Genomic DNA, 14,500 nt, shown 5'->3' on the forward strand with positions numbered 1-14,500 from the left:
CTCATGAACACGAAGGTAGCTGCCAGGTAACCGCTGGGCAGAGTTAAGGGGCTGTCCTAGTTAGCCTGCAATCCTCCCCGCTTCACCGCTGGAATTTCTTTCTAAGACAAATCAGTTTCCCCACATACAGTCTCGTTAGTGCAGTAAAACCATCCCCAAGCATCCCATTTAGCCAGGATGGGGTAGTTTCACCCAGGCCCCAGTGCTGTTCCCGGCACTGTGGGACGAGGGCTGTGGCGGAGGCCGTGTGGGAGCAGCCTTTCTTCCCCCGTGCTCCGGCTCCCCGACGGCCACAGCGCTGCGGGCACCGTCCTCTCCCGCAGACAACACCGGAGGCGTCGTGCGGAGCTGGGCCGAGGCGCCGACATCTCCGGCGGCGGGACGGCTTCTCCCTCAGCGGGGCTTCTCCCTCAGCGAGGGAGGCGCGGGTGAGGCGGCCCCACACCGACCACCAGCGCCTCGCCCTGCCCAGTCACAGCTGGTGGCGTGGGGGGTCCCTCGGGCTCAAACGCTGCCTTGCAGAGGGAAAGCTCCCCCGCCGAGCCACCTCGCTCCCGGCGGGGCCGTCACCGCGGCTCCGTGCACGCCCCGGTGCCGCCGACAGCCGCGGGCCACCGCGCTGCGCTGGGCTGCCTGGCCGCGGGCGGCGAGCGCGGGCCGCCAGGGGGCGCCGTAGCGCAGCTGGCCCCGCGGCGGCGGCGTCGGGGTGAGCGGGGCCGAGCCGCCCTCGCCAGCCCCCCGCCCCGCCGCCAGCGCACGGCGGCAGCCAGACCGCCGCGGCACCGCACGGCCGCCCCGCCGCTCCCCTTCGCTTCGCTCCGCTCTGCTCTGCTCTGCCAGCGGGAGCCGGCCGCGGAAGGGGGCGAGGATGCTGCGCCTCAGCCTCCGGGCCGGCCGCGCCCGCCGCCGGCAGCGGCCGTGCCCGCCGCTCCTCCTGTCAGCGCTGCTCTGGGCACCGGTGCTGGTGGCCTTCAACCTGGACGAGGAGAAGCTGACGGTGTACAGCGGGCCCCCGGGCAGCTACTTCGGGTACTCGGTGGACTTCTACATCCCCGACCCCAGCACGTGAGTGCCGCCGCCGCCGCCGGGCGGGCCGCTCCCCTCAGCGCGGCGCCCGCGGCCCCGGGGGGCGGCGGGGTCCCGGCTATGGCCGAGCCAGGGCCGCCGGGCCGCCCTCCCGCCTGGCCGGGGCTGGGGGACGCCGACCGGCTCGGGGGAGGCGTTGGGGAAGGCGCTGGGAAAACGGCGGCGTCCCGCCCGCCGCCCTCGGGCCGGTGTCCGAAGGTGACAACCGGCCCCGGGGTCGCCGTGCCGGGGCCGCCGCCTGCCGGTCCCGATCGGCCCCGGTGACCTCCCGGTGTGTTTCGCAGAGTCAGTGTCCTGGTAGGAGCTCCCAAAGCCAACACCACGCAGCCAGACATCGTGGAAGGAGGAGCGGTGTACCACTGCGGCTGGCCCGCCGCCCGCTGCAGGCAGATCCCCTTCGATAACACCAGTAAGTGCCTCCCTGCATCCCGTGGCGCGGCCGTGCCGGTGTTCCTCTGGGGTGCTCAGGTCCCACTCCGGGACGGGTTCCTCCCGCGCTCGCTTGGGTTGTGTCACTTGGGTCCGAGTATCTGCGGTTCGCTGGAGAGATCGGGCTTCGGGGAGTCTGTATGGTGTGCGCTTGCAGGGAAGGGTTTAATGGTCCCCAGAGAAGTAATAGGAGTATGACCTCCAGGATCTGTGTGCCTAGGCCATCTTAATGCTTTAATGAAAGGTGTTTGTGGCAGATTCCTCGTTTTGAAAATAGGGTGGTTTGCGTTTTGTGGTTTTTGAGTGCTCAGAAGGCAAACCCCCCAAATCCATGTTCAGAGAAGTTCACACATCTCTGGAAGTCTCTGGAACTCTGGAAGTCACAGGATTGCTGGTCTTTGCTGTTATTTTCAGGAAGGGGTTTTCCATCTGTGCAGATGGATGAAGTACCTCATGTGGCATGCTTATTTAATTCTTTTCAGAAAGCAAGAATTTTATTTCAGAATATTGGAAGCTAGATGCAAACTGATTTAGGCACAATGTGGATAGATTATATCCACTTCCAAAATCCCAAGACAGATGTTTCTTATTTAATTAGAGGGAACACACGTTTTAAACAGTTCAGGCTGTTTATGTTTTCTGTTGTCTCTTTATAGGTCTTGAAAATAATTTAAACCTAGTGTTTGCAGGGACTTTAAAACTGATTCCTTTATTTAGGCAGACTCTGACAGTTTTAATTGTTAAGCAAAAGTTATGATTCTTGAGGTTATATTTAATCTTAACATTTGTGGTTTATTTAAATGTGAACACAACACAATTCAGTTTTGGGGTTTTTTTCTTAGAGCACAAATGAAATTAGAAGAGGTTACTGAAATGTAGCAAGTAAGCAGGGCAGTTCTTCACCCCTTCCAGCTCTAGCCACCCACACATCCTATTACTATGTTAGTGTCTAGGAACTCTACTCAGGATGATGCTCCCATCATGCTGGACATTCTTCAAAACAGAGTAAGAGGTAGCTCCTGTATGTGTATGTGGCTACTTAGGCATGTAATACTACGTACAGCATACCATTATATATAAATGGGAATGTACAGAGATAGACAGTATGCATACAGTATTTTCATTGTAATATGGCCTAAGTGGACATCTTTAAAATAAAACCAGTTTAGGAAATATTTCTTGTATTTTCATCTTAGATGAGATAGTTATGTAACCCAAGTGGACTATATTATCTATACAAATTAATTTCAGGTTTGAATAGAAATCTTACAGGCCAAATGAAAATTCTATCACATTTTAAACGGACCTTTTGAAAAATGAATGAAAACCTAGTGATGAAACCTAGAAGGACATCTGGCTTTCCTGGGAGAAACTCCAGGAAAGTTGATTGAAGAGACCCAGGGCAACTCCATAGGCTTGGCAGAGATGTCCTTTTGTAGATACTATGTTTCAAAGCAAGGCACAAACACAGGCTCATGATTAAGTATATCAACAAGGCTTTGGACTGTATCACACAACTATTCATCTTGGAATCTCCAAAATGTGGTTCACTTAGTCTTCCTGAGACAGTTGTTTGTGTCCTCTGGGTAGATACCTGACCTGTAGACAGCTGAAGTTAAGCCAGAAGGAGCTTGTTGTGCAGATATAAATGCACTATGCTTGGAGGAGGAACTGCAGTAGAGGCAGGTTTAGCAGTGTTATCATTAGCTAATTCCAGTACCAAGGGCAGTAAAGGCGTCATTTCGCACAATTCAGCAATAGCCAGCTGCCCTCATATACAGGGACCCCAGGAAGGTTTGCATAGCTCGTACCAACACCCATTCTTTATTGCCAGCAACATAAAGGCCATCTCCAATACGCCTTAGGTGACTCTCTTTGCTGAAGTATGGATGTATATTTCATGTCAGATTTTTCTTTCCAAAATCCGCTACTTACAGGAACAAGTTTTCCATCTCTTCTGCTATTCCCCCAAACAGAGCAGTCCATGTGAGCTCTAGCCTAGATGATACTATCTCAAATAAACCGTTACACACAGTTACTTTTGAATCCTTGGGCCACTGTATGCCTAGTGGGACTTAGATAGTCCTTAGTAAATGTGAGGGGTATTTTCAGCTTATGGCTCTTCCTTGTACAGGCACCTTGTACTTACTATGCCTTTTCCCTACAACATCACTCAGAAATGCTGCTAGTCCCATTTTATATTTATATTCATATTTTTACATTTATTCTGATAAGAGGAAAAAGTCAGTCTGGGTTGTCAAAGATCATACAGGAAGTTGGTGATGATACTGGGAACTGACTCGGGATTTTTCCCTCTTCCTCCAGTGCCTTAACCACAAGATTATCCTTTCTCCCAAAACAAAACCACCCAGTATTTGTTAGAAGACTGGAAATTCAGCTCTAGCAGCTTTAAATTTAAAGATTAATACTTCACGCCTCATAGGAGATTTTTAAAAAACTTGGAAAGCTTTGGGAATGTTTTCTGAAACAAAACAGAAAAGCTACAGAGGCTGCTTCAGAGCTGGAAGATTTAATTTTGATACATTTTTATACAAAGCTTCATTTTTTTAAGTACTTTTTTCTTGACTCTAGCCAAATAATATCAGCTCTTTGAGTTAAATTCACTAAGCATAATAAAAGAAACAAAACTTCTGAATAATTAAAAGCTTTTCTAATTAAGATCAGAAGTAAAAATTGAGTGGAACTAGAAAGAAAAGGGGAGTTTAACACTTAAAGGCAGTGTGACCCAATGAATAGGTAAAGAATTTACTAAATCAGTATTTTTCAGCCACGAGAGTTCAACAGAACACTTCTAAAGAATTTTAAAAGAAAAGCAGATTCACATATACTGTATCCCAAGTTAGATATGTGAAATTGCTGCAGGTCACAGAAACTGAAATTTCCAAGATAACAAAAATTCAAGAGATCAACAAATCCAAGTGGTTGAAAACCACTGACTTAAATTACATATGAGCATGAGGGCTCACGTCTTCCATTTCTGAGGGCTGGGTACACAAATGAAGCTCAGGTATGTTGCATTCAATGCAAGTTATGTTCTGCTGTTGAGGAGGGAACATACAGTGCACTTGGATTTTATTTGAATTTTTACTGCCACAAGTAGGTGCATAAGTGGGCACCTAATTGTTAAGACTCCTATGTAACTGTACAGATCACTTCACTGTTTCCACAAGAACAGGAGACCTAATTTCAGGAAGGGTTCCTTCACTTGCAAATGCTTTGATGTTATTTGTATTAACACTATTGATATCTTGGTCCTACTAAATGAAAACAGTGAGGACATTGACTACTATTCTGTGGTTGCTTCAGTCAAGATTCTGGACATTTTCAAATATCATGGTGTTACAGGTGTGGAGTTGCTGTATACTAATTTATAGTTATCCTGTGTTTTATGTATACTGAGATGTTTACTGAATGAATGAATAGATATACCTTGATATGGGGCTGTAAAGTATAACAAACTGAAAAGGAACAAAATCTCTCTGCATAAGCATTTATGGCTTGTTAAAAAGCAATGATGAACAAGAACACGCTCATGAGTCAAGGAAGGGAAGGATGAAAAAAGGAATGTGTTGAGTTTGTAAAGTGTATATTGCCTTAGAGGGGACACTTGTTGAGGAAGTGATTTGAGAGAACTAAGTGACAGACACTTTAGTGAAAGACTTAGGCTTGCTTAGGTTCATATTATGAGGGTAAGCGCTGAGATAAGATGGTCTTTGGTCCCGTAAAGGTTGTTTTTGTTGTAGAGTTTTGTTTTTCTCTGTGAATTATGTCTTTCTATTTTGAAAATAACTAAAGTTTTAGTTTAAAGAAATTTATTCTATATCCCACATGCCATAGAGTCCTGAAGAGAGAATACAAGTGCTAAGCCTAAATGGACCTGGCATCCTGTTACTGGTGTAAGACAACTGTGGTGTTCTACAGTGGGTCAAAGATCTGACAGTGCAAGGGCTGCACCCAGAGTCACTGGCAAGGTGCAGTCACATAGGCTGTGACACTGAGGACTAAACCCTATTCTTTGTGTCACATAAGCTTTAAATGACAAAAGGCAAATCCTTATGGTTTGTGAAGCTCTCTCGCTCCTTTTTTCTCATAAACTAAGATCACATGAGGGAGTAGACATTGTATTGGTTACTGATGTTCCAACAGGAACACTCAGTATTCACTCAAATCCCACTGAAAGATACAAAAACACCTATTAAAAACGTGTCATTACTTCTGTGTGCCATGTTCTAGCTGTCAAACACAGACTGGATTCCTTACGACTAGCACAGATACTCAAAACAAAGACTACTTCTGAAATCATCTCTGTGGTACTGTGCATATGTTAGGATGCCCAAGCTGGTCTGAGTGTTATGAGCAGCTGCATAACTTGTGTTAATGTGGAAATGTGGGTGGGCTAAACTACTCTGCTGGGAAGACGGCTTAGTTAGACCTAACTGAATTGAGTTAGGTTATACCACCTAGCTGAAATTGTTCTAAAGGAAGTTCTCCCAGACTGTCACTAATTTCTCAGGTCACATATCTCTGTTCTTCATAGTAGCTGATCCAGAGATTTCCAAAGCAATTAGGTGATTTACTTGCAAAAATTAATCCTATTGATGAAATACTGTTCCTGACAAGGAACAGGGGGTCAGGAGGGAGGAGAACAGAGGGAAGAAGGGGATGAAATTTTGACATGCTGTAGGGTTTGGGCAGACCCCTTTATAACCAAGTCATGTAACCAGACATTCCCATATGGGTTGGCCAGTGATATGGCCTCCAGCCAAGAAGGGGCTTTAGCAGGAACTCTACATGTTTCCTGCTGTCGATACAGCACTGACTCTGCAGTCCCATGTTTACTATTCTTTAAAGCTCCCAAAATCTGGGCACTGGGGCCGAGACTCTGGGCAGAAGTTGAAAGCACTGCCCCTGAGAGCACAACTGGTGCTTTAACCTGCTCTGTTGCAGCAGGGAACTGAGATAAAGTATAATGGAAGGGTTTTTAGTATCCCCTTACTCCAGGAGATACGGGCTGAAGGGCAGAGACTCCTCTCCCTTGTCTCCCAGCTCTGTAAAGCTGTCCTGTTGCATTGCAGTGTAAGGCTGTGATACTCTTTGAAACTCAATGAGAGGACAGGGGAACAAGCGTTGGCATTATATTAAAGACCTGTGATCTGTCTTTCCTCTCTTACCTACAGAAAGCCAGCTTCTCCTTTTCAGTTTCTCCATTATGAAATGAGGTTTACAATGACTATTTCTGCTTTAGCATGGAGGTAGAATTACCAAGTCCTTGAGTTTAAGCTGGGTGCTCTTTCGTTCAGCTGCCAGGAGAGGTAGCAGGAGAGCAATACGAGGAAAACTCTCCCGGCTTGATTAACCGGGGAACTTCTGAACCACTCAGAGCATCTTGCAGCCAGAAGCAAACTTAAATGCCCCCTGAAGTGCACTATTGCATTTGAAATCTGGTAAAAAGCCAATAGTTCATATTTCAGAAACTCATTATAATGGTCACTTTTAATTGTAATACTTAGCAGACTGCAACAAGTTCTTAGTTTTAAATTAGCTCTTAAAGGCAGAATTTTGCATACCACTTCCCCTAAGTTTCCAGAACTCACTGGGGTGTTGTCTTTGCTATCAGTTAACTTTAACAGTTTTAGTAAAATAGGTTATATTTTTCTAAACTAGCCGTAGAAAATTTGAGCAGCCTCTGAAGAGGAACAGAGGAGGGGGAATGTAAATCAGTTCTGGCCAAGCGTGCAGTTGATAAAAAACATGAGCTAATCTGGCCAGCAGTTGAGCTGATTGTAACAGAACCCAGGTACTGTATAAGGAAAGGATGTATTGTGGGACTCAAGAGGTTTAGTTACATGAAAAAATCATTAGCTGTAAAGATGGTAAGATTCTAGGGAAAGCTTAGAATCCTGTTATAAAACAGAATTTGCATCTCAAGAGAAAGTGCTGAGGCAGAACTTTGTTGTACTTTTAAATGTTGACACATTTCAGTCCACTATGCCAGTAAGACCTTATCCGGAGCCTCATGGTTCACTTGTAGCATTCTGATTTATAATGGACCCTCATGGGTTTCTTTTATAAGTCTCAGCCTTATCTAAAGAAGGGAAAAAATACCCTTAGCTATGTTAGTTTAAACCCAGAGGTCTTAATTTGTTTTTGATCAGATTGTACTTAGGGAAAAAATCCTATTGGGTTTGATGTTTTTTTTTTTTCTTGATTCATGGAATGAAAGTCCAAATAAAGCTCTCTAGATACAATCTATTAAATTAAAATAACTCATATGAATAGCATCTAAGGCACAATAAAACCCAGAATTTAAATAGATGTTTGCAGAATCAGATAAATCTAAAAATAGAAACAACTCTTCTCGTCATGCAAGGGTTTTGCATGTCCTTACTGTCTCTAAACACTATGGAATCCTTTTTTTCCCCTGCATTAACACTGAAGGCAATTTCTTGGCTTGGGTCTCTAGATCATAGTCTTTAGCTTTGCGTTTCTATTCTCTCTCTGTTGAGGGTCTGATATCAATGACTCTGTGAACATTATTGACTTACCTTTGCTTAGTAATGTGTATTGGTAGTGGTACTAAAAAATATCACTCTGCCATGGTGATAGGGTTGACAAGACCCCCTCTCTTCCCTCAATTCTAGATTATGGGACCATGTGTGCCAGTACAAACCCTTCCCTCTCTCTTCCGTCCTGTAAGGCAGGACCCTAATGATCCAGCAGGGCTGATTTCAAACTTGAAGTAGGTTGCTCAGAGCCTTGTCTAGCCAAGTTCTGACACTACCCAATGCCACAGCCTCTCTGGGGAATCTGTTCCAGTGCTTAATCACTCTCACCGTGAAGAGTATTTTCTTTATATCTAATCAGAAATTCCCTTGCTGTAACTTGGGTTTTTTTACCTATTTTCCTGTTGCTGCGTACCTCAGACGGGAGTTTGGCTCTCTCTTCTCTCTACCTGTTGATCACTGGATGAAGTGCAAATAGATTCTCCTTGGCTTTCTCTTCTTTGGGCAAAGTGCCTGCAAGTCTTGTACTGCTGTCTCAAAACTGTACATAACATTCCAGGTGTTGTCTCCATGTGAGGGGGATATTCACTTTCCTTGACCTGTATATATTTGTATAAATATAAATGTTTGTTGGTTTTAGATGTTTGTATTCCTGTTTTATATAAATATGGATAGGTTGAGGTGATTATTCACCGCTACTCTGTGTATATATAATTATGTGTAAATATATGAAATATATATTACATTTTACATTATCTATATTTATTTGTATGGATGGATGTGCATAGATACATAGACACACACACACACGTATCAAAACAGATATTTGAAAGGGATTTGCCATCCTGGATGTAGTCTGAGTAGGTACAGCTTAGAGGGCAGAGTCTAACTGAGCCTTCTGCAGACGCCTGGTTAATGGTCATCTGCGTTCATCCAGTACATACAGGCAAACACACATGAAGTAAAGATAATGCTTTTCAAAGTTCCTGAAGGGTAAGACCTGAAAGAGTTGCAGTTGTATTACATAGCCAGATTTGTTGCTTTGATTTGAAGCATTGTTTTCCTGGGTTAAGTTTGATTCAAATATTTTTATTTGCTTCTGTTCAATTATTTTCAAATTATAATAGGTGCTGCATTTTTTACTTCCAGTTTTCAAGAGCTGAATGAATCACAATGAGCCACTATCAGTGTTTGCAAATACATCTGTTTCTTATGCAGATCCTGATTACTACAAGAAATAAATATTTGTAAGATTAATGTTTGATTCATGCCTGTTAAACAGTTTATAATGTGCCGACTCAGTGACTGAGAGGAGACCAATCCCTGTAGAAAGCACCAAATTTAATCTAGTGTGTGCAAACAATGGATTTGCATTAACACTTGCTCCGGGTTCAGATTTTAATTCCTAAAAATGAATCTCTACACTGTTGTTCTTAAAATGGTTTGCATTTTACTGTCTGGATTCAAATTTTTGTACTTGTCCAACTACTGCTTTGGCAATTTAAGGGGCTTTTTTCCCCTTGGTAGCCTCTAGGTACCTGAAGTCTAAAAGATTGTGTGAAGGATTTTGAGAATCGTGTTTCACCACCTCCAGAGCTGCTTCTGAAGCTGGATTGTGGGGCAGTACCAATGTATAGGAGTCTTGGCTCCTGCACTAGAAAATGAGATGCTTTTGGGTTACTGAAATGCAGTTTAAGGATGTCCTTGCACCTGAATTTATACTTACACATCTCTCTGCTCTTTGCATATTCCTAGTTGTCTGGGCTTTAATCTGCAATACAGTTTTAGGCAGTACAATTAAGAGTGACTCCACGGCTGAGTTTCCAGCCAAATTTGCGAGTCATCCATACTGTTGACCATCTGGAACAGCTCCTGGGCTGGCTCTGAAGCACTCCAGCTGGTACTCAGGCACTCCCTGGACTGCTCTGTGGACAGGCTCAGGCGTTGTGTGCCCAGCCCAGCTGCTGCCTTGTGCTTTAGCTATCCTTGCACTAGTGTCACGTATCGTGATAAGAGATAGCCTGGACTCCTTCCTAAAAGGGGCCAGGCATTCTCTTCTAGAAGAGTAGATGACATTTGAATGCAGCCTGACTTCAAGCCAAGTTTTTGCTGCTCACAGAAATATAGCTTAGCCTGTGGGTAACATACAGGATAGAGACATAGCCTGTGGACTTCAGATCCCCATAAATAACACAGAGAAAGATATTTCCCTGTCATATAAGGGTGTTGTCAGGAGACAGACATGTTATTTTTTGAAATGCTTAGATAACACAGTTTTAAGGGATGTACCACAGACAGAAGTAACAACTTTATGCCTTTTTTTTTTTTAAAACTGGATTGGGATTTATCTGAGTAAACGAGTAGTTTTTATCTGAGTCTAGTCTAAGCTGACTATCTACAGTTGGTAAAAAAAAAATTAAGTACTTTTGGGCCATGGTTCTTCTGACCTTCTCAGATGTTTGCTTTAGGAGGAGCAGAACTGTGCCCTAGATCATGTCCTCAGTTGTAAATGGATGACTAGCTCAGAACTGGACATTTACAGTGGCTTCATTCAGAGCCTTGTTGTCTAATTGAATACAATCAGGGGACGGTAATGACAGTCCACGTGTATTCAGACAAGTTCATTGTGTATATAACTTCACTTTGATAAAGTTATAGGGGAAGCAGTAGCTGGTTCACAGCAATCTGAAATACTGAATGTTTGTTATATACAAAAGACTAAACTGTATTTTAAGGCACAACCTCAGAAACTGGGAATATAACTCCATAGCTCCAACACGGATCCTGAACAAAGGTGATTAGAGAATTTCTGCCAAAAGAGATTTATCTAGAGAAAAAAGCTATTTATTAATTTGTGTGTCTGTGATACTTTACTAATTATTTTATAACAAAAATCCCATGCCACATGATGAAGGATTCAATCTACACCATATGCCACTAAGCGAAGTGGTTGTGCATTTACAGTTCTTACAGATTTACTGATAGATTCAGCTATGTTTTTTATAAATCCTGCAAACAGTTGTCCTAGTTTTAAAACCTAACTTCTTTTCAAATTCTAGTATACTTTGCCAGTAGGCAAGTGTGCTGTTTTGATTGAAAATGTAAGCTCTTTTTAAGTTAGAATACTGGTCATGAGTAACCTCAGATCCAGGCTAGCATTGGCTGCTGTAAGCTGGCCATGGCTGATTTTCAAGCTTCAAAAGACCTCATCTGTGGGCACTGATCATGTTCAGATCTGCTGGAGCATTAAAAAAAGAAAAAAGAAACTTTTAAAGTTTGAAAGGGTCTGACTTCACTGGAAAAAATAATCAATAGTGGTCTTGCCAACCACTAGGTAGAAGCTGGCAGCTCCTGCAATGCAGTGTGTCAAAGCCGCTGTCTCCCACACTCTTAAAGTTTAGGCCTAACTTAAATAAAATGTATTTTTAAAATGAATATTTTTAGAGTGATTTAAAATTATTCTTCCTGACTTTTTAAGATCTAAATATTCCTGAAATTCACCTCTTTTATCTCTCTAAGCATGTATTTCCCTACTGGTTCCTGTAATTGGTGCAGCACAGAGACATATATTTGTATGAAGACATTTTCTCAGAGACTTTCAGACTTTGACAGATTCATTCTCATTCAACTTTCCTTCATGTTTATTAGAAAAATACAGAGATAGAGTACCCTGGTTCTACAAATATAATGCATTTTTCTTTCTAATTCAGTTTATATCTGTAACATTTATGAGGTTACCATGACCTGAGTTAACTGGTGATCCAACATCCTAGGAGAGCATTCAGATACCTCCTTTATTCCTATTGAGCAAATCCTATGAAGTGTTGGCTTTTTAAGGGTGACACTTATACCAGCTGCATTTTTCTTCATTTTTTTCCCCAAAACGTATGTAAATCCATGCAATATAATGTGACATTACATTTTTTTCTACATTCCAAAGTAGATGGTATACGGTTTTATTTTCACTTAGAATGAATAAAAAGGATTGATTCTTGTGAAATCCCTCCTGATAGGAACCAGAAACAAACATAAGGGAATGCAGATACAAGGGGGAAGGAGTAATGCCCTGCTTATGTATAAATTGAGAAGTTCATTAGGAATGACTGGTAAGGGAAGAGCATAGCTCATGAACATATGGGAAATCAGTTTACTTCAGAGAACTAGGGGTGAAAGGAAGGGATGTCTGCTTTTTATTAAAACCTGAAATGCATTATAATTGGCCTGAGCCTTTGCCCAGATGGCTTCTCTTACGCTGACATCTGTAAGAGTGTATATAAAGCAACATTAAGAAGCTGTCTCTTGTGACAGTGTGTACACATGTAATTCTGTTAAAAACTAAGTCCTTTGCTATCTGTAGTGTTGGTCTTTGAAAAAGCATGCTGAGAAATGTCATTTGTTTGACAAAAACTAATTATGGAACATGCTTTTTATATGGAAGGTTTCTACCACATATGAGGAAACTTTTTAGGGCTTTTCACCTGTTTTTGTAGATTGTTGTTCATTCTTCGTCATAAATTCCAGGTAAACTTTTTGTTGTTTTTTTTTTTTGTTTTTTTTTTTTTTTTTTTCAGGAGGAAACACAGGGTTTCTTCTTCCGGTTCTTTGTATTTTTTTTCCCGAAGTTTCAGTGTAATTATTTTCAATTTTCACATGTGAATTGAAGTTGTTTTCCACTGACCAGTAAAAAGCTTAAATGGTACTAGAATGTCCATTTCCTAATAAGCTGGTAGGACAATGACAGTGGATGCAATGTAATACATGGATTAGTCTGTTCACTTGTATCTGTAATTCACAGGGCAATACTTTTTAAAATAAGCTGTCAACATGCTGCTTCTTTCTCTATCAGACAACAGGAAAATTAAAGTCAATGGCACGAGGGAACCTATTGAGTTTAAGACAAATCAGTGGTTTGGGGCAACAGTCAAAGCTCATAAAGAAAAAGTTGTGGTAAGTCTTATGCATTTGGTATTCATTTCGAGATAATGTTTATTTTTCTCAAATATGTATCTTTAGTAGCTCTCTGTGTAGACTGTGGAAACAGCTATGATTATGAATGAATTATAAAACAGATGATGTATGTAACTCAGAAAATGAAAGCAGCCTATGAAATCAGGTTGAACTGATCAAGTTAAGATAATCTTGCTGCCATGTGAAAATAGCAGAATGCCATATTGTTATGGAAGTGAATGATGATTTTTTTAAACAGATAATGAACATATTTTAGAGATACACAGTTACTGATAGCTATATGCTATGAAAAGTTTTGTATTATGAAGCTTCATTGGGAGCGTTAAATGCAGAATGTAATGGAAGCCAAGAACCTGTACTGAAGATCAATTAGTAAGAGAAAGCACTGCCCTCTTTTGTCACATTTTACATTGTTTTGAACAGCTATGTCATAGTAATGGTAAAACAGATGCAAAAAAGTCATGATAAAAAAGCTCCAAATCAAAATTGCCAACAAAGTCCAATGTCTGTTTTCCAGTTTCACTGAACTTTTTACCTGTATTGGTAGAGGATCCCAGCAGGGGGCAAGCACTTTTATTGCTTAGTAAAGTAGTGGTGAAGCCTCTTATACACAGACATTATGCACTAAGGTTTACATTGAAAATGTCGCTGAAATAATTTTGATAAGAATAATTAGCTTGGTCATTCATTTCATTAGTTTTTACAACTGTAAAGCAACAATTTGTGTCTTGAGATTTGCTTAAAACTTCCAAACTACTGAGGAAGTAGTCATAATGGAAAACTATCTAAAGGAAATGCTTTCCCTTAAATAGTATGCCTTGTAGATAACCTAGAGAAGGATTTTGACATGAAACCGGTAATGAATAAAACATCACCCTATTCTGTTACAGAACTAGCATATACTGTTAATTCTCTGTCACTTGGGTCAGTGTTATCACAGCTCTCAAACTTCCTAATCAGTGTCTTCATGTACCACTCTTTTGCACATGCATTTTCTATTTAAAAGCTAATTACACAAAGAAAGTATTTATAAGAATAAATATTACATCACTTTTCTGAATTGTCAATGTAAAAATTCTAAAAAGAGCTGAATTTTTTTCATTATATGTACTCTACTAAACAACAGTTCAGAAACTGAAATAGAATCGTTCTTTACTACCATTTGATGTATCTTAATCAAATGAGCAGAAAACCTCATCACCAACTGATGTGCTGTGTCTGTACTGACCAACCTTTGTTTTGCTTCTGATAACTCTTCTCAGGCTTTCTGAAACAGAGATATAGTCAACACTTTTCAGGCAAAAACCTGAATACTGAAGCTAGAAAGCTTTGTCTTTTAAGCTATGTAGACTGAAAGGAGAGAAAAAGAAAATGTAATCAAGCTGTCAGAAACTTTTTTTAAAACTGTAAATGTGGTAGTGCTGCACCTGGGTCAGGGCAATGCCCAGTATCTATACAGGCTGGGGGATGAAGGGATTGAGAGCAGCCCTGCG

General features: G+C 41.9%; 1 protein-coding gene across 1 annotated transcript in view; it reads left to right on the forward strand.

The window, feature by feature from the left end:
• The first annotated feature begins 742 nt into the window (after window positions 1–742).
• The window catches only part of ITGA8 (integrin subunit alpha 8), a 119,671-nt gene continuing 105,913 nt past the window's right edge, over window positions 743–14,500 (forward strand). Inside the window, exons 1-3 of the mRNA XM_063324757.1 lie at window positions 743–1,065; window positions 1,371–1,495; window positions 12,886–12,986. Coding sequence (XP_063180827.1) covers window positions 869–1,065; window positions 1,371–1,495; window positions 12,886–12,986 — 423 coding nt within the window. The 5' untranslated portion in view covers window positions 743–868. The remainder of the gene's footprint in view (window positions 1,066–1,370; window positions 1,496–12,885; window positions 12,987–14,500) is intronic.

The sequence above is a fragment of the Chroicocephalus ridibundus genome, chromosome 2 (assembly GCF_963924245.1).
Source record: "Chroicocephalus ridibundus chromosome 2, bChrRid1.1, whole genome shotgun sequence".
NCBI lineage: Eukaryota > Metazoa > Chordata > Aves > Charadriiformes > Laridae > Chroicocephalus > Chroicocephalus ridibundus.